General features: G+C 35.0%; 1 protein-coding gene across 1 annotated transcript in view; it reads left to right on the forward strand.

Annotated features, from left to right (window-relative positions):
• Positions 1–3,595: 3,595 nt before the first annotated feature.
• LOC127873759 (denticleless protein homolog B-like) overlaps positions 3,596–22,218 on the forward strand; it is a 49,205-nt gene continuing 30,582 nt past the window's right edge. The window contains exons 1-2 of the mRNA XM_052417717.1: positions 3,596–3,716; positions 21,910–22,007. Coding sequence (XP_052273677.1) covers positions 3,662–3,716; positions 21,910–22,007 — 153 coding nt within the window. The 5' untranslated portion in view covers positions 3,596–3,661. The remainder of the gene's footprint in view (positions 3,717–21,909; positions 22,008–22,218) is intronic.

The following is a 22,218-nucleotide window of genomic DNA, read 5'->3' on the forward strand; positions in this document are numbered from 1 at the left end:
TCCGTGCACAATTATTGTCCGGGCTATTTCTCAGCAACTAATGACCGGAATTCAATGAAACTTTATGGAAAGCTTCACTACCAAGAGTAGATGTGCATATTATCAGCGGGTTCTGGTCGGATGATTTTTCACCGAGTTATGGCCCTTTGAAATTGTCCATTAACTGTACATATAGTGCAATTCTTGTCCACCCCAACTACTAGATGTTTCCTTTTATCTGAATATATAGTGCAATATTGTAGCAAAAAAACATTTGGGGAGCATCACCCGTCTCCGACGGTTTCTTGTTTTTTAAAAGAGATGGAGCAAATGCTGCCGAGGCGTTGGTGCAATTAATAGCTTTTTTAAAGTGACATATTTTGTGTAATGATTTCTATTATGTTAGCAGGACAATGTATTTATTTTTGTAAGTTGACTTCTTCAGCACATTTGAGTCCCTTGCGTTTTAAATAAGAAAAAAAATGTTTTCTAATAAAGCCTTGATAGACTAAACGTTCGTATTTGTAAGATAAGAATATTAAACATGTATAATACAAAAAAGTGAACGAAAAAAGACAAAAGCTGTCTTCAGTTTTCGGAGTTGATGATGGTAACAACATATAGAGCCTAATTAAGATTCGTTGACCTTGGTCTTTTAGTAAATTAAGCAATTGGATTAAGGAACACAACTACATGTAATCGTTTCAAAAAAAGTATTATCTTATATGTATTTCGCGAATTATCATACAGTATAGAATAATTGCTGTCGATGAAGTATCTTGAAAATGTTGTGCATTTAGTACTTGGTTTTATTGAGTGCCGGTATTACACATTTTTGGTATATATCGTACAATATGTTCTATTCAGGTTGGTGACTGCTTGATTGAGTTGATTACTTATACCTATATAAAACACAACATCTTATTAATTATAGAATGTATTTATGTTCTTTAAAGATTAAGGACATCGTATGTACGTTGAAAAAAGTAAATATAACAAATGATATTATCTATCAAATGTTCGTCATGGGATGATGTTATTTCGATACGACTGTTCATTAATACATCGTGCATTTGCGCCGCCTCCTATCATAAGCGCTAACTCCTTAACGTTGGTTCAATCTCTTTTGGAAAAATGCAAAATTATCTATTTCATCGTCAGAAAGCCACTATTTGTGTGCATGCAGCATCTAATTTATATGTAGTACGCGTTCGTTTGATGTCGTTTGCGATTTAATTTGGTGGAAGTTTGCCTCGTCACACAGGAAAAACTCATCGAAATGCTTTTTTAAAACTCCACCATGCCATAACTAAAAAAGCTTCTCACGTTTTTAAATGGGTTGTGATTAAATGTTTATGTACATTGTTTGGATGAATTAATATTCGCTGAATCGCACTAAATTGCCCGGTTTTAAAATAATGCGATGTATGCTGAAAAAAACACATATAAAACCTAATCATCCTCTAAAATTATCCATACAATTTCAAAACATTCGGTCCTGAGCGCACCTCGGAAGTTGCTTCGGCTAATTTACTAATGCATCGCAAAAAAGAGTTGCGCCCGTGATTAACAGCCGTGATATAATGTTCGATATTTGCATAAGATAATTATAACGTTTGGTCTGATTTTAAGTAATTCTTATGCTGTTTACTGTAATTTTCGTTACTTAAAATCTTATGTATTATTATATATTAAGTATTTCAACTATTTTATGATAGTTTAATAAAATATTTATAATACTCGCCAGAATTGCTCAGGCCTTAGCAGCACTCACAAAACTCAAGACCATCAGGAAGGACAGGAACATAGCCCTCAGCTCAAAGATCAGACTGATGCGTGCCCTGGTCATGTCCATATTTGTGTATGCCTGTGAGTCATGGACACTAACAGCTGACTTGGAGAGAAGGATACAGGCCATGAAAATGAGATGCTTTCGACGACTCCTCGGCATCTCTTACAAGGACCGCATCACAAACGAGGACGTCCGAAACAGAATAAGGCAAGCCATCGGGCCCCATGAAGAACTACTGACCACTGTGAAAAGACGCAAACTGAAGTGGTGTGGGCACGTCTCACGATCGTCAGGGCTTGCCAAGACTGTGTTACAAGGCACAGTAAAAGGAGGGAGGAGGAGAGGCAGACAAAGGAAAAGATGGGAGGACAACGTCTCAGAATGGACAGGGATGAGGCTCAGCGAAGCCTTGAGACAGTCTGAGAGGCGAGAGGAATGGAGAGAACTGGTTGCCAGATCATCTGTGGTGCCCCAACGGCCATCCAGATTACGGGACACGTGAAATGAAAGTAAAGATTTCAGCTAAAACTGAATGTCAATTATTATTTCTCTAGAAAAAATACCAATATTTGCGTTATAGATTATATACGTGCACGTGGGAGTTAGCGTGTGTTTTTCTCTCTGACAAAAATCACTTAATTCTCACTTGTGTAGACCAGTCATGGCGAATACCGTAGTTCACATCTGTATAGTTCATCTCATCAAAATAAAAAAGCAGAAGTGTCTGGAATAAGAACATTAAGATGGACATTTAACTAAACTAATGAGTTAACGTTTGAATTTTATTTTTAAATACGTGTTTTTGACAAAACTGACTATAATTGAAAATAAGTTTCCCTTTAATGGTGAAAATCATAAATGTGAACATAAGTGTTTAACGTTATGTCACTAATTATTCTTATAAACTCAAATCTTATGAACAGAATGCTATTACAAATCTTAGTTTCGTAACAAAAACTGCAGTGATTTTGCCTTATGTCCTTACGACTGATAAGCCGGAGTACTGTCAATTCTTATCTTTTATAATGATCGTTGTGAATGCAATAAATTTAGAATTTTGAAAAAGCAACCGCACTTGTTTATTTGGATTAATCAATACATTTGGAATATTTGCAATCGGATCAATTGACAATTTTTCTTGGCTTATGTGCATGTATTTATGTCGTTCTAAGCAATATTTTCGTCATATCACAACTGTCACTTAGCATACCCACACTTTACCATAACAAGATGGTTTGCCAGTACTAAGAAGACATAATTATATATCAACTGATGATTGCTATACTTGAATCAATTATATGAACATAATATGCATTTACATATTCATGATCAATCCGTACACTATATTTACACGGCCCGTGTGTGTCCGTTATTATTGCTCGATTGTTATTAGTACGTTCTCATTATTTAATGCCAAAGATATGATTACCTCCGCGATTTCTTTATTGGAACCAGCATAGCTGAAATAAATCAATGCGGTTATAACCAACCATGCGATGATAGCCGAACCACGGGGTAAATAATATTCCCTTTGCTTTTGTTGCTTTTTTTCATGTTTTGTAAAAAAATATTAACCTAAACTTATACGTCTCATCTGGATCCAAACTGTTTGCTATGTACACTATTTTTTTAAATATAAAAGAAAATAATAATACTTTTTATAATATTTATACTTAAACAAAAATCCTACCATATTTAGTATTTAGATTTTTTTGTAATGGCATAGATTGTTTGTGAGAGAATGGAACGACAATTCTGCGTGGAGATTAAAATTCGGGAACTAAACTATTCGACCATTTTGAATTTAGGCCGATTTGTCTTTAAACTCTACTAGGAAGTGATCATATTCGCGGGAGATACACAAAACACAAACATATCTTAAAAGCTACGATGATCTTAAAATACCGCAACAAATTGTCTACAGGAGTTGAAAATAAAAACAAAAGTATTTTAAATACATCGCTAATGTTATTTTACTCAAATTGTTTATATATCTCTTTGTTTGAAATTAAAAAACAATCTTTATCGTCATGAGATTTCGCGGAAGCGTGTTGTTAATTTTGCCTAGTTCTGTTGGTAGAGCCCCGGTCTACAAATCCGATGATCGCATTTAGGATTGCCGGCTCTTCTATGCTGCTTGAGTTCACATCAATCATGAATGCTATTATTATGACATTTTCCCCAACGTGTGATTCAAGTAGGGTGGTTGTTAGTCCAACTTGTTGACGCTCTCAAATATTAAGCTACTTTTTATATTGGTAATATTTGGTAACGACTAAAATGCGTATATGAATCATAATATGATAATAGGTGCTACCTAATTTACGGGCAAAAGCTTATTTGATGTTTGATAAAGATAACTCGGGTAATATATGTCTGCACATTATCATGCAACAAAACATTCAATTTCTTTACAAAACAATATGTAATTACTAGTTTAGCAAAACAATAAAATATCATTTGTTTAAATCTTAAACAAGTTTATGAAGCTATGCTTTTTGTATAGTAACCCCTTGTACTGTTTTCAAACTCTTAAACATGTATTTCATTTTTTGTTTCCATTTTTCAAAACAATGTTATAATTTTAAAAAATAAAATAAAAATCTCGCGAAACTGTGTTTTATTGATGTTTTCCATATGCAGGGATGCCATTTATGTTTTAGAGCGAGATTATTTCTAAAACGATTTTATTTTACTTAAGCATACAGGGCTCAGCCTAGGTTCAAACTTGAGGGAGAAGTGACTTCTCTCTGAGCTGAATTTAGGGAGAAGTGAGGCCACTAGAAGGACAAGTGATTTCTGTTCGGCGTTTAATAAAATCTTTGCTTGTTTTATACCCCTCATTACACCAAGCCTTAGTATCATCATCAATGACAAACAAATACTATTTTCAAATTCAATAAATCCTTACATATTAAGTCACATAAATCAATTCATACACAGGGGTGGCGAAATCTAAAAAAAATATACTTGTCCACGGACAACCATTTAGGAAATTTAACTTGTCCGTTGCTGAACTACACTTGTCCGTTAATGTTTATATAAATTATAAACGCATTTATTAATTAATGTAAAACAATGTGGAATATACCAAAATGAGTATGATTTGCTAGTTTTGTTTATAGTTTAATTTCAATAGTACATTTATTATAGCAGTATATTATAAACAATATAAAGACTTTCTAAAACTTTTAATCTTGCAAAGCTAGTGTTATTAAAACATGTGTTGAACATAAGTGCACCGTAATCTTAACAAATTAAACTAGTTCAATATGTCGACCTCATCGGACTGAGGCTGTGCGCCGCTACTGGTAGCAATTTGATTATCATCAACTGGTAACCATTGAAAATCTGTTAGCCAAGTTTCTTGAAAAGTTCTGGTGCGTTTAATAGATCATATTTTTTTATCATAATCTTTGTTAGTTTTTTTGGGAGGTGGACTGCTCAAAGCTTCGGGTTTTTGCTCCGTTGTTGAAGATTTAAAAAAACTAAATGTTCCATTTTTACCATTAAAGTCGTCTTAAATAACAAGGTACACCGTGTTTTGATTATCTTCCGTTGATACTTTTTATTTCTGTCTGATTGTAAAAATAAAGAAACCAGTCTGTACACTGTCTAACAGTCAGGCCGAATGTTTAAAATGCGGCATGTTCCTGGTCTCTTATAGCATAAGGGAGATCACTGCGCAGGAGAGTGCCCGTATTTTAGCTTGATTGCTCCGCAAATAGCACTGACAATGTAATCGCATGTCAACATCCGGTTTTGTAAAACTTAATTATGGCTTTAATACAATGTATTTTTTTGTATACCTGGACCCGACTTTTAAAAAACTTGTTGTCCACGGACAACTTAATTGAAAAAAATCAGTTGCCCAGACAAGCAAATGTACGACTCGGGCAACTCGGACATTTGATTTCGCCACCCCTGATACAAATAAAACTTGTGATTTCCATGTGCATCATAAAAATAAACAGTACTTTAATAATGCAATGACAATCCAAACCCTATTTACATCATAATGTATCAATACATGATAATTGGACAGTGATTTTTTTCACCCAATTGGGAAAAGGCCCGGTACCAATGCCATTGGGAATTCTTCGCTTCATGAAATCACCAAATTGCGGTAAAAACGAGTCTTAACAAAACACAATCTTATTGCATGGGACCAAAGACCTATAGATTACATATAGTATATCTATTACTGTTTATCCGAATTGTATACATATCCGAAATATGTACACTTGAGAATGCCTTACCTGTTTCATTTAATAATCCAAATTTTCCTTGTTGTTATCTGGTTTAACAAACCTTATTACACGTACATGTTTGTTAAATCCAGTGAATGCTTTCTCCATTATTGAATCACCATTAGTCTACTTGTAATTTGAATCACCAGCTTTGAATTGAACGCAGGTTTAATGTTACAATACATCTGCCATGTGCAATGTTGAAGGTCATGAGTCATGACGTAGCAATTTTATTCTACTCGGATAATTTATATCTTATCCAGGAAATGTGTTTTCTCAATGTCTATTGTGTAGTATTAGGACTTGTTAGTATAAAAATGAGCTGTGATTCCAGTTTATATAAGATGGGTGTTACTCGTAATTATCGGTGGATTAACAAACTGACAAAACTCGCTGGACTTTTACAGTAGTGGATCTACGTAATTAATAGACCTTTGATCAATTTTGTTTTTCTTTAATAATTTTTCAGACTTTCTTTAACTGTGCCGTCTGCCAAAAACATGTAATTATCGAATGTAATCTAGAGTCCGTGATTATCACGTAATCATTAGACAACTTACAGCACGCCCAAAGAGGTTGCGGGATATAAAATAAAGTCGTTTACGTATGGATACGGTAGATAAAAATATGGTAATTAGCACTACAATTTGCACGGGTGGGTTGTTAGTTTTCGTTTATATGGTTATGAATTAATGTCTGACAAAATAAATTGCACATCGACTGGATAATTAGTGTTTAAGAGTTTTGAAACACGAAACAAGTAAACAGTAGAACATACTAGAATAAATCGTATTCATATTTACTGTTGGGAATGTGTTGCGCGTGTAAACTTTTTTGAGCGTAAATACATGTCTATAACGACGTCATTTCATCGCTCAGGTAAACTATTGCATATTTATATACAATGTGCGCGTTCTCATTGGTAACTATCGATGTTAATGTACCGCTTAACTCCGCCTGCAAGGCGTGTACTAATTGGGCTTGCAGAACAGAGAACTATCCAAACTGTCGGCGAAATGACACTCGCTATGATCTTTTGATCTAAACCGTTATTGTTTGGAGTGAATGCCTATGTATGCTAGTTGCCTGGATAAGCTTTCACAGCAGTCGATCTTTTGCTGTGATAATAAACTGATAACATAACAAGCGTCATCGGTGACTTTATGACATGTGAAAATAGAGAATTTTTAGATGAAAAAGTTGAGAGAAAAAAACGTCGATGTTGTAAAAAAAGAAGGCGAAGTCAAATTCTCCTTCATGTAATTTAAGGGCGACATTATTATGTCCCGGGCGAAGATGTCGCCCACGTCGCCCTCACGGCCGAGCCCTGGCATAAAAAAAGAAAGGTGCCGTACTTCATTATTTTGGTCCCATGTCTAAATCATCGACCTCGTAAATGTATCCCCTGCATATGTAAATAAAAAACTTTTTGTACTTAATTAATGTTAATAAATATATAAATGCAACAATGCTTGCGGGAGTGTTATATCTTGAAAGAAGTGCATAGACCTCATTCACTGCGCAAAATTACACAGACCAGAAATATCACCTTTGGCTTTGGACACAATACTCTTTGCATATCTTCCGCACTGTTAGAGCTTATGTCATGAAATGTGGTAAACTTATTGTATTTTTCTGAATCCTCAGGAATTAACAGTTGGTAAAAACTATCGCTTATGGCATACACAGATTGAACATTACTAGGTTGGTGCTAAGGAGAAAATACTAGTAGCAAAAATTTAGGTTTATGATGAAGACCCACATCATAAGCTTAACGCTAAATATATGAGTGTACCCGTCACTTTATGTGTGAGACAAAAAATAAACAACAACATACTTATTATCACGAATTTACTGTTATCAACAAGAATTGTTTTACCAGTAAAGAATTTTCCATAACAAAATTTAAATAAAATATCATCAAATATTTTTCACCTGAATTTAGTTACATTATTTCGTTTATTTTCATTTCATTTAATTCATTTTCATGTTTTGAAAGTAAAGATATTCAGTCATTATGGAATGTGGCATTAAACATATAGACAGCAGCTGCGTATTGCATGTGAATGAGGCAGTTTTCACATGAATATGATTATAAAATAACAACCCGATTATTAAACTGCATGTACATCCCAATTGATTAAAGTCAAGTTTTTGTATGTTCAAGCTCATTAACAAAATAACACATTCAGTATGTTCATTTATACCCTTATCTTCTCGCCCTTGTTTCTGTGCACTCAACACATATAGTATTAGACACAATGTTATGAGTTTGCATATATTCGGTAAGTTCCTACCACGCGTTTGTTAGTTAAAAAACACGCTCAGTCATGGCACTAAAATTTAAATGTCAATGAGTTGACTTCATCAAAGATGTAGAACCAAAAAAAATACTCCACTCATCCAGTACGCCTTCTATGAAGAAATAATAACAAGCAGTCATCAAATAAAATGAATACCGTATCCTACACTTTCGCTTCTTATATGGTCTTCAAAAGTAAGTAATCAGTGGTAATCAGAGACAGTTGACAAGACTAAACTTCTGCTTTTCGCTTATTTGCAATTTTTCAAAGTGTCAGCATAATGTGCAAAATAATAATGGCAATACACAACATGGTCTCAGGTGTGTCAAATGAATTTTTAGGCAAGGATTATTAATTATAGGTATAAGTTCAAGTGTACAACACACTCTTTTGTAATTAAAATATTGCAAAGTGTGCTACTGGCACTGCATTATGCACATTTATATTTAAGCAAAAATTAACATTCATTTATATAATAAACAAGAAATCTGATACTTAAAAACAACTTAGTAGATATTGTTTAATGTGCAATGTATTACTCAAAGTCATCATCACACAATGAGACAACACAATGGTCTTCAACAGAGTGTGCTTTTTAATTGTGGCATACATTTTATGAATAAATACTAGTAATAGAAATACAGAAACAAACGTCTAGAGCTGCCTGGGAACTATCATTTTTAATATCAACAATTCATTTGACATGCCTGATTGCAAATTGTTAATTTCACTATTTTTCACATTGTTTTCACACCTGATATTTGTTATGCTGTATATTCTTTTTGCTTACAGACATACAGAGTCTCTTCACAATAATTGCAGTTTCTTTACAGTCCACTAACATTGAACATTACAGAGTCACAATTGCTAATGTTTCAGTCCCGGTCAAGCTTTATAGGTCCAGAATTGCTTCGTTGTTGAGTACAAAGCACGCAGTCAGTTTTGCTCAGCAGAATGCTGCATGGAATGTGTGAAGTCCAGCATTTGACAATGCAGCTTCTAAAAGAAAATCAAAAAGAATCCATAAAATGTACATATGAATTAGTCTATTTCTAATGTGTATGTAAGCACAGTTTGATTTTTTACAGTTTGAAACAGTTTGGTACGAAAATGATCGAGTATGAGTCGGAGATGCAATGTTGTTTACAATCACAACGTAACTTAATACATCACAAAAGAAAGGGTCTTGAGAATAATCATGTAGAATATACTCAAGAAAAAACTCCAAAACTTAATAAAATGATAACTTTTATGTTCCATTAGTTTGACTGAATAATAATGACCTTAAATTTAAAAATAAAAAAATCGGCGAAATTTTGTATGTGCCAAAAACAGTTCCCATGTTATCAAAGGTAATCTTTAGCAATCTTACATGTATATAGATTGATGTTTATGTAACCAAACGCAATATTTTAATTGAATAATGACTTACCAATCGAGTGCATTCCATTAATTTATTAAATTTCAACAATGTAAACATCCGCCAGAGTATGTCAGTTTCAATTTTTACTTCTTAATGACGTATCGACGAAAGCAGTGACGTCACACACACATGTATAGTTGTCGACGAAAGAAACGCGGCCGTTCATGTTGTGAACAAATTAAACTTTTAAACAATTGTTTATTTATGTAAAGGGATAATATTAACTATAGAATATTGGTTTCATTGAAGAAGTTAATTCGAAACTAATCTTATTCGGTTTTGTAAACCGGAAGTACGCAAATAATTTAGACGGGTTATCTTTTTTAAGATTTTGTTAACAACATCTAGAGAAATTTTCAATATGCAATGCATTATGAGAAACAGGAAGTGTCACACAGGGAGGCAAACAGACGTATTTTGATCGTAGAAAATCATAATACAATAACATAGAGTACGATTCGCTACTTAATAATTACTGCCATGCCGTATTATTTCATGAGGAATGCATCTACGTGTCATATAGCGTTTGTCGAAGTGCCTATGTGCTCCAGCGCTCTATGATTTTCCATCGCGAAAATAGGTGACGGCAGAAATTATTTGACTTGTATCCCTATAACAGTCTCCGCCAAACTAGTCAAATTTTTACAGGACAGTAGGTCCTGTAAACTGGGAAAAAATACAGGACCTCCTCTTTTTTCACAGGACCTACCAACTACATAAATATATTAATACAATCACACGAAAAGCGGCCATACATGGTACTTGTTTAGTTTTATGAAACATGTTCTGAAAACTATTGAACACATTTATCATTATAATTGCACTATGTACAAAAAGAATTTAGGAGCATTTTATTTTCAGGTGGTGCCGGTCGTTTTCCACCGGGAGTCGCTCCCTCGTAATATCGTAGAAACATTTTTCAAACAGTTTTCAAAGTCAAACTCGGCGGTAGCGTTTGTTGATTCTTGTTGCTAAGTGTCAGTGCGCATGTCAGAGAGGAATCTGGTCAATACGGCCTAAACCCACGACGGCTTAGATCATTGATCTCCAGCCTTTTTCACGCAGGAACATTGACTGTCAAGATCATGACATTGCGAATGAAGATGATCACAATTATTAATAACTATCTCGATTACGTCCATACAAATTGATATTTGTTTCATTTAATAATCAGATTTATAATTAACTTAATTAGCGACTAGGCCGTCATGGATTTAGACCCTCCTGACAAGCATTCGTCATATGGAAACGACGCAAAAAAATGGACCAATCAGGTGCATCGAAAAATTCCGTAGAGTAGAGCGTTGGAACGGAAAGACGCGATCGCTATTTTTATACCGCGGAAAACTTTCAGAGCCGTAAAAACATAAATAATCAACAATTTCGTTCTTTTTTTACCGGACAATCGGTCCTGTAAATTAGACCGACAGGCCGGACCTTACAAAATTTTACAGGACATGTCCGTCGGTCCGACCATGTTTGGCGGAGACTGCTATAAGGTAATGTCTCTTTGTATTTCAGAAAAGTGATACAAATAAACGGTCAACGCCCGCTTCGCGGGCTTTTGCCCGTATCAGCGGATATGACTGAAAAATGCGGATATGAACAGATAATGGATTTTTAAATGTTTTTTCCTTTATTTTTGTTATATGAAAATCGTTCTGTGACAAAAATACACGTTGTTAACAGTGCTCCAGCCAGCTTTTCAAAATAGAGGGGAGCTTCCCCAAAAAGGGCACATTTCACACATTATTTTGGAAAAAAGGGCTATGGGTTATAAATATACTTAAGTATATTACTTTGGTTATACTATATACTTATTAATTGTAAACACTAGTGCATTGGATGACTTCACCAATTGTATGCTGTTCCTCATTTTGTGTAATGAAATTACAATAAATATATTACTATCTACATTGGCGCAAAGGAAAACAACTTAGTAGCCAATTTCCAAACTGACTTGGGCTAGCATCCGACTACACGCATTAGAGATATGTAGATATCATATTTCTTTCCGGTGTGTGTTTGTGGGGGGGGGGGGGATTTTGATGTTTTTTTATTCAGGTATCATCATTGAACTGCATGTTAATCTTTCAGGTTCCAGTTTCAGCATCAGTGGCCTTTTAAAAGAAATGTAAATGAAGAAAACATTAAATAAATTCAAGGTTTCACTGGGTCAAAAAAACGTTGTGACTGTCACTACTTAAATTCCTTGCTTTAAATAACTTTGAGCCAATGTTTGTCCACAATAATAATATTAATTAAAACAAAAATCTATATTGACAAATTTAAAGTCTAAACAATGATCAATGTCATCCAGTCTGGAGATTGAAATGAAACATTGTTGTTGTTAATAATAGGATATATTTATTTCACAACACGTTATTTCAACTAATGTCAACAACGTTGACAGTTTTGTTAGGTCGCGAAAATATATGACAATATCAACATTACATTTTACTTGCAGAGTGATTAATCCTCCTTCCAAACAAGGTCTTTATTTGTTGAAATAACAACTGTCTGCCCCTATTCATGTTAAAATTCATCATGATTGAGGACAGACAGTGTTTTAAAGTTCAGAAATAAAATCCAAACACAAATAATTCCGTAATTTCGGACTTAAAAATGACCGAATGTTCAAATGTTAATAGGTATTTTTAATTAAAAAATCACTATTTTTGCAAACAAAAAATTATAGCCAAAGAATTCAGAAGTTTAAAAAAATCAATAGTGCTGAGTTTGATTTCATTCAGTGTGATTGTGCCTAACCAAAAGCGTGACCTCGGAAATAATCTTTCACAGCATGTTACTATCGTCTGCAACAAAAGGCAAATTAGTGATCTGATAACAAACCATGCCCTTGGGGCTTGTTTGTTCACAATGTGTTGACTTATTACACCACAGGCAGTCATGTAAGGGTGTTATCTGTGTATTCATGTCGATGTTTCTGGCGATTTATATGGCCTGAAAGCAGGAATTTAGAGATCAAAAGGGCATTTGATTTGACAGAAAAATAGAGGGGCGCTTTTTAAGTGGGCAAATTTTAGAGGGGCGCAGCGCCCCTCTATTTATTGCTAGCTGGAGCACTGGTTAATGTGTAATGTTACGCTCAAATGAATTTAAAAGCGTTTTCCATTGGCATTTTAATTTCAGTAACTCCAAATTAATATTCACAAATATGAACGACCAGTCAGACCACCGCTTTTTATTAAATTGCTCTATTTTGAGGCATTCTTAACATATTTATCACATATTGTGAATTTTAATTCAACAGTGTTCATAACAAAACTGCAAAAAAACACATAAATATTGCCTATATTCGTTCATTTTCACACTTTTCGTTCATATCAGCGGATATGAGTCATATATACATATTTTAGACAGTCCGGTAATATTTGGAGCGTACAACGGCAGGCTTTTTCCTCCCTATGCCACGGGTCCGAAATTCGGCCCCATTCCCAAATGCAAATCTGGTTGTTTTTTTCCCAATTGAACATTTTTTTTCCCAATTCCAAAAAAAAAAATAAAAAAAAAAATATTTTTTTTTTTTACCCTTAAAATATATAAGTTGACCTGATCCGGTGTAGAAAATAGAAAGTATTGCATAATTAAATTATCTGTTGCCTTGAATTTGTTTTAAAAACTGTAAAATATGTAAATGATTATTTAAGACTTTCCTTATTTTCCTCAAAATCCGGCGCTTCGAGCGATTTTTTTTACCTCATAAAAGGCAAAGCCTTTTCACCAAATTAAGATTAAAAAACCTGCACCTATCACACATGTTCATAATATTTTTGTAAAATTTTAATAATAAGTTATCCAAATAGTCGTTATTTACCAGTTAACGGCTTCTTTGAAATATAAGAAACACTATTTATATGCAATAATTTTTCCCAATTGAGCCAATTTTGCGATTAATTTTTTTCCCAAAATGGGGGTTTTCACGACGCGAAATTCCCAAAATTCCAGTGTGGCGTTTTCCCAAAATGGAGCGGAAAAAGCCTGAACGGCTGAACCATTTGAATAATGTTGGACGTTTTTCCTTCTTTATATTGTTGCACAAGGATTTTGTGCGCAACATTCAAGCCCCGATATCAGAAACTTAATATCAACGGATTGCAATAATATTTACATACCTGTGTAGATAATTCATTTCTCGATAATGTTCCAAAAAAATTATGTACATGTAATGACACTTTGAATTTTGCACGCCTGAGCAATTTAAATCCAACCACTATTCAATTTTTCAATATCTCTCGATTTGCTCGCTGTGTAGATATAAATCGATAACACGACCTCGATGTAAAGCATCTGGTTTAAATGTGGAAGAATAAACGGCATAAAATACAGTTTGCGTTTGTCTGTTGTGGTGCAGAGGGTTACATAGTAAACCGATGTTATTATGTTTTTCTGGATTAATTAAGCATTGTTTTTTTTCTAAAGTGACAATTAAAATGTTCTGAAATAAATTACATGTTTTATTTTTATACCTTAAATAAATATTATTGATACAGATTGTACAGTATACCGTCCTATGTAACGTAGAATGTAAGTACATAAAACAACACAGACAGAGGCGCGAAAAAGACATGCATAAAAAGTTGTTGAAACTTAGAAGAGTGATTAGAAACTGCACCATATCTGTTTTAACATATGCTTATTAAATCGACAAAGATGAGCATACTAGATCTAGTTAGGTAATTTTGGTGTTGAAAGCTCATGTTAAATATAATTACACATACACGTTACACTGTAATGCCTTCTTCTGATTGGTCAAGATATTTAAATCTGTTTCATAATATGGCAAGAAGTCGGTGATATTGTTGCGATTGGAGTTAAAAATGGACTTCTGAACTAAAACTGAATGAGTTGGTAATGTTATTTTTTAATTTTATGCAAATTGATGAAAATTTTAACTTACTGGTGTCCACCACATAATGGGTCCTTCATTGATGAGACGTTCCAAAGAATTTAGCCCATATAAAAAGTATCTCTATATTCTTTGCGCGTCTTATAAATGAGACTAGGTGGTTGTTACTTAAATGTATGTTAAAAGTCCTTTAAAAATGAGCGGTTCCTGAAAATTTATGATTTAGCATTCTCATTTGTTCGGCTGTATGAATGATTGTCTGTTGTTGGATGTATTTAATTTGTAATTCTATTTCATACATTTTACTGATGATAATTTATGTTGTTGTTTTATTTCCGCCGTTTTTTTAAGCTCACCTGAGCACAAAGTGCTCATGGTGAGCTTTTGTGATCGCCTTTTGTCAGTCGTCAACATTTTGCCTTGTGAACACTCTAGAGGCCACATTTATTGTCTGAATTTCTGTCAGAACATTTGTCCCATTGATACCTCGACTGAGTTTGAAACTGGGTCATGCTGGGTCAACAACTAGGTCACTAGGTCAAAAAAAAGAAAAACCTTATGAACACTGTAGAAGTCACATTTGATGCCCAATCTTCATGTAACTTTGTCAAAGTGTTTGTCTAAATGATATGTTGGTTGAGTTCAAAAATGGTTCCGGTCCGTTGAAAAACATGGCCGTCAGGGGGCGGGGCAGTATTCTTTATATGGCTTTAGAGAAACCTTGTGAACACTCTAAAAGTCACAATTTTTGCCCAATCATCATGAAATTTGGTCAAAACATTGGTTTCATTGATATCTCGAACGAGTTCGAAAATGGTCCAGATCAGTGAAAAAACATGGCCGCCAGGGCGCGGGGCAGTTTTCCTTATATGGCTATAGTAAAACCTTGTTAACACTCTAGAGGCCACATCTTTGTTCAATCTTCATGAAATTTGGTCAGAAGATAGGTCTGTATGATATCTTGGATGCGTTTAAAAATGGTTACGTTTGCTTGAAAAACATGGCTGCCAGTGGGCGGGGCATTTTTCCTTATATGGCTATAGTAAAACCTAATTTTGTGAACACTCTAGAGGCCACATTTTTTGTCCAATCTTCATGAAATTTGGTCAGAAGATTGGTCTCAATGATATCTTGGATGAGTTCGAAAATGGTCATGTTTGCTCGAAAAACATTGCTGCCAAGGGGCGAGCATTTTTCCTTATATGGCTATCGTAAAATCTTGTTAACACTCTTAGAGTCCACATTTATTGTCCAATCTTCATGAAACTTGGTCAGAAGATTCATCCCAATAATATCTTGGACAAGTTAAAAAATGATGCCAGTTGGTTGAAAAACATGGCCGCCAGGGGGCGGGGCATTTTTCCTTATATGGCTTTAGTAAAACCTTGTTAACACTCTAGAGGCCACATTTATTTTCCGATCTTCATGAAACTTGGTCAGAAGATTTGTCCTAATGATATCTTGGATGAGTTCGAAAATGGTTTCGGTTGCTTAAAAAACATGGCCACCAGGGGGCGGGGCATTTTTCCTAATATGGCTATATATCATGCTTTTGTAAAACCTTGTTAACACTCTAGAGGCAATATTTATTGTCTGATCATCATGAAACTTGGTCAGATGATTTGTCCCAATGATATCTTGGATGAGTTTGAAAATGGTTCCAGTTGGTGGAAAAACATGGCCGCCAAGGGGGCGTGGCATTTTTCCTTATATAGCTATATTTAAACCTTGTAAACACTCTAGAAGCCGTATTTATTGTACGTTCATCATGAAACTTTGTCAGAAGATTTGTCCCAATGATATTTTGGACAAGTTCGAAAATGGTTCAAGTTGCTTTAAAAACATGGCCACCAGTGGGCAGGTCATTTTTCCTTATATGGACTTATGAATCTTCATGAAACTTTGTCAGTATATTTGTTTAAATGATATCTTGGATGTGTATGAAAATGGTTCTGGTCTGTTGAAAAAGGTGGCTGCCAGGGTGTTCACTAGTCATGAAAGTTGGTAAGAACATAATTGTTCTAATGACATCTTGGGCTGCACAGAACAGGTCAGTGCCTTTGAATCTCAGGTGAGCGACTTTGGGCCTTTCAGGCCCTCTTGTTTATATGCGCCTCAAAATGCTGTTAACACCTCAATATTCGTAACCCATTTTCCTTTTGCTGTTAGAAAACAGTTTAACCTGTGACCATCAGAGCTTTCCAAAGGCCATTTAACAATCCCTCGCTGGGGCGCTTGAATTTCGAAATCAGAGTCCCTGGGGCACTTGAAATTTTCCGAGCAGTGTATTTTTCAGTCAATGAAAGTGGAGATTGTAAAAAAAATCAAGGTTTCTCTATCAGTGATGTGTATCAATATTCCCTGTTTTAAAAGAGCACTCTGTACCTACTTTCGCAAGTAAGCGCCATAAACACCACAGTCATGGGGTAATGGATAATCCACTGATAAGAGAATAGCAGGAGGCGCGTATCGATTATTCTAGCCACATTACACAGACATTTAAATGGTGACAAGGATGTATCAGGTAAATTTCAAGTCGTCAAACTGTGATGTTCATCGTCCAATCTTTTACGCGAATGCTTATGAGGGCGGGGTTAACTATTGACCATTATTTTTTATTGAGGTCGGTCATGAAGTAAGAGTTTATCGCAGCTTGATTAGCAAGAAGTTGTACCATTTACATAATATAAAACCAGTAACTAGTACAGTACAGTACATTAAAGACGGTTTCAGGCATCATCTTTACACCTTTTTACTGTAAACAAGTGTTACCTATGACTCATAATTAATACGAGAAATTAATTGCAAGTGGTAAACAATTAATTACTTATAGCGAGTAAGTTGTGCAAATAACTCCCAGTTCCAATTATGCGCTAACAATTTAATTCCAGTACATGTATATTTCAGCACATCCATTTATAGAACTGATTCACCTCGTTTTTCTGACATTTATTCGACACGTTATGCGCTTTAACAAATTTTCATTGAATTAATTATGCACACTTGTAAATGTTTCGTCCGATAATCGATACGTAGATGACTGATCATGGCAACCGGCCATAATCCTCGTGGACAACGTGAATTTCAAAACATTTATTAGACTCGTAAAGTGTTTAAACAAATTATAGTTTAATTCATAACGCAAATGTTAATACTTGTTGAAATCTCAAATGGGAATTAAAAAAATTGTTATTCGAAACCCATTCCCGTAAGTCATTGTTAACGCGTTTTTAATCCCAAACACACTTCTGAATGTAAATGTTACCGCAACGTTAAAATATTCTTGCTTAAAATTAGCAGTGCAAATTTATTTTGTGTCAAATCTTTTTCTCAATTAAAAAGAGAGTGAAAATTATGCAGCATGTACAACGTTGCGTCATTTGCATAGAAAGTGTGCTTGTATTGAGCGTTTTAACAAGCACACAACACGTCAGGAGATTGACGCATGTTTAGAGGCAATATTTCATCAAATCTATAAATAGTCACTTAAAATGTATTTGATACTATAGAAAAATGGCAAGGTTTGTGTTAAAGAAATAATTGAGAGCTTTTATCATAAATATTTACCACAAAATGATTTATAAAAACAGAATAAACGGGATTATCGGGTAATAAATTGAAACTTAAAAAGTAGTAAGTATACAGTAATAGAGTCGGGTTGAAATGGATGTATTAGGGAATCTTTCGAGTCGGGATTTTACTATCTGTGCGGGAAAGTTTTAAAACAAACAATATAAAAAATTATACATATTTTTAAATGACTGGGGCATTTCCTTGAAGAGTCATAGCGCACCAAAGGACGTCTTTTCACGCTGTTTTTCTTTGAGTTACATGTATAACGCACCACAGAACGTGAATTGACACGTTAAAGAAAACAACGTCGGAAGGGGACACCCCTCCTGAACCACCCCTATCAGCCCAGGGTTGCCCGACACAAATCTTGTGAAAAGCACTGGTGACCATGACTAATATTTTTATGCTCCCGGATTGAATGATCGCAGGCTTGGCGAAATTGCCAGATAGACCGGCTGATTTCCATTTGGTTTGGCAGGTTTAACAAGAATGTCGGTCCTGGCAACTGGAAAAATGTGAAATGAATGCTAACAAACATTTTTTTTTCAAATGTGAAAATTTGAAGAGCAAACCCCTTAATACATCATGAAAATGAAATCGCTCATTGATTTGATGTTTGCAATAAGATTATCACATACAATTAGCAAATGCAACTGGTTACACAACACCTACTTCAAACTCATTCTCAAAATTGGCAACTGCGTTCTAACAAAAAAAATCTTTATAGCTTTGACATATTTATGCCCCCCTTCGAAGAAGAGGGGGTATATTGCTTTGCTCATGTCGGTCGGTCTGTCGGTCCGTCCACCAGGTGGTTGTCAGACGATAACTCAAGAACGCTTGGGCCTAGGATCATGAAACTTCATAGGTACATTGATCATGACTCGCAGATGACCCCTATTGATTTTGAGGTCACTAGGTCAAAGGTCAAGGTCACGGTGACCAGAAATAGTAAAATGGTTTTTTAATGAAAACTCAAGAACGCATACGCCTAGGATCATGAAACTTCATGGGTAGATTGATCATGACTTGCAGATGACCCCTATAGAATTTGAGGTCACTAGGTCAAAGGTCAAGGTCACGGTGACACGAAATAGTAAAATGGTTTCCGGATGATAACTCAAGAACGCATACGCCTAGGATCATGAAACTTCATGGGTAGATTGATCATGACTTGCAGATGACCCCTATTGATTTTGAGGTCACTAGGTCAAAGGTCAAGGTCACGGTGACCCGAAATAGTAAAATGGTTTTCGGATGATAACTCAAGAACGCATACGCCTAGGATCATGACACTTCAAAGGTACATTGATCGTGACTCGCAGATGACCACTATTGATTTTCAGGTCACAAGGTCAAAGGTCAAGGTCACAGTGACAAAAATCGTATTCACACAATGGCTGCCACTACAACGGACAGCCCATATGGGGGGCATGCATGTTTTACAAACAACCCTTGTTTTAGAATAGATAGGGAAATTAAAAATATGAATTTCTTAATGAAGCATGGTTTTAAAAAGGTTGTTTATTAAATATAAACAATGTTCTAGTGATATCTTTATAACATGTACTAATCATAGGTCTCCAAAAATGTTATTGTTTTACATTGTCAGGGCCCTCAATCTGCAAAATTCACGGCCGAAATTCAGCTGCTTTCCCCCATCAAAAAAGTATTTATTTTTCCCCCAAATGAGGTAAAATATTCCCCTCAAAATAAAAAATCAGAAAAACAATATAATTTTGCCAAATTCGGACTTCAAAATCAATCAATGTTTTCAAAATACTTTTCGCAAGGGGAATAAAGTATGTCTACATCGTTTTATGGTGTTATTCTTACGCTCGCTTCGGGTGACTCGTTAAAAAAGTTGCACAATTCAAAGTCGTATCAGAAAACGCTAAACAAAAAGGCAACGGAACCGTGTAAAAAAATTGATCATTTGTTTAAACAACAGACTTTGAGTTTAGATACGGATGAAAATGTTCCTGGGCCGTCTGCTTCTGTCTCGGCTGCGAAAAAGTAAAAAATATGCATAGATGATACCACCACTAAAGTGACAAAAAACACAGATGAGGCCTAAAAAAGAAGTCTTGTTTCTGGTTACCTGACCGACCCTGTTTAACCCCATTAATTGAATGTGTAATCCTAAAACCATTGCAAGTTTTATTGTTCAAGAAAGCATGCACAAATTAGACCCCTTGTCCAAAATAACTTCATTCAACCTCATGGAAAGCATGGGTTTTAATAGTAGTGCATTTTGACAAACTGAGAGATCTTTACATCTAAATTAAAAGCAAGTAGTTTACACTATATCTTACGAACAAAGATTGTTGAGATAGATCAGTATTGACTTATGACATTAACAATTTAAATTGTATACGCCTTCTTGTGTGTTTTGGCAGTTCAAAGAAAATACAATAGAGAATGGTAACACCTGAAATAACCTGTGATGTTTGGCAAGTGGGGTTATTGTTTATCACAGTACACAAGTGTTAAAGTGATGTACAGTGAAAGCGAACAATCTGGTCAAAACTGGATTATGAATGTCGGATTAAACAGAAATTAAAGAGGTTGAAAAAAGGGTAAAATACTAGCTTGAAATGGATTTCATCTCAGCAAATTCTCAGATTAAAACATGTTATTTTGGTATGATGCTCGTCAGTTTTTTGGGAGCCATAGCCGATTCGATATATTGGACAACGCGATAGAACAGACCGTGATATAGGAGTTGCAGTGTATTCAATTAAGTGTTGTGGTAAAAAGCCTATCTACCAACCCACATTTTTTAGGCATGTAACCAGAAATAGACTTTTTTTTGTAGGCCTGATGTTTGTATGTTGTCTGAATCAGATGACTGGTCTTCGAACTCAGTTTGTAAATTTTACAGTATTTGGTTTTACTGTCGGCTTTGAACCGACCTTCAACTCCTGTGGTAGAGTCTTTTCTCTTATGAATAGTGTATGTACACCTCTAAGATCATGCTTGAAACAACACTGGAACATATCTTACATGAAGTCCCTTAAGGCTGATTTTTTCCAATTTCGCCAAGCCTGTGATGGGGGTATATTGTTTTTGGCCTGTCTCTCTGTCATTGTATGTGTGTGTCTGTCCCAAAACTTTAACATTGCCCATAACTTTTGCAATATTGAAGATAGCAACTTGATATTTGGCATGCATGTGTATCTCATGAAGCTGCACATTTTGAGTGGTGAACGGTCCAGGTTATCCTTCAAGGTCAAAGGTCAAATATAATTATATATGGCTTCAAAGCGCAGTAGGGGGCATTGTGTTTCACAAACACAGCTCTTGTTGTAACGTGTTGTTCTTCCATCAAAATCAAGTTTTTTCACTCAATTTAGTCTGGGATCAAGCTAGACTCCAAATTTTGGGAGAAGTCACTTCTCCCTCAGCTCTTGAGAGTGAGAAGTGAGGCAGTTTTAGGGAGAAGTGGATTTTTAACAAGGGGTAGGAGCTAGAGAAATGCACATTAAAGGGAAGCTGTGGCGATATAATCGCCCTTTTTGCCCAGTTGCTTGATCCCTGCGAATGTTGATTTTTTTATGCAAACTTCCCTTTAATTGCCCGTATCAGGGAATACTAATGTGTCTTTACTGCCTTTCACACAATATATTCAATATATATATTGTTTTTACATATAATGGATCTCGGCACGAAATAAGTTTATTTCGCCTCAGTTTCGCGAATGTTTTTTTCCATTATAGAATCTTTACAGCAGCTTGTGGACCCATGTCTGCTTGAGAACATTAACTGCCATAGCACAGATGAGTATCCTGTAACAAATACAGATGAAGAAGAGTGGGTAATGCGATACTTGTAATCATAATATTGAACGAACCTAAGGCTTTTAAATTGTTTTAATGTGTTTTTGGGGGTAAAATTTGGCCCCATTCAGACAGTATTGCCCCATTTCCAATGAAAAGTCTATACTTTCCCTAATGGGACTTAACGATTTCCAATTTTATTTTTTTTATTTTAACATTTGTTCATCTCCAATGAGGCTCTGTGAGGCC

This window comes from Dreissena polymorpha, chromosome 3 (genome assembly GCF_020536995.1).
Source record: "Dreissena polymorpha isolate Duluth1 chromosome 3, UMN_Dpol_1.0, whole genome shotgun sequence".
NCBI lineage: Eukaryota > Metazoa > Mollusca > Bivalvia > Myida > Dreissenidae > Dreissena > Dreissena polymorpha.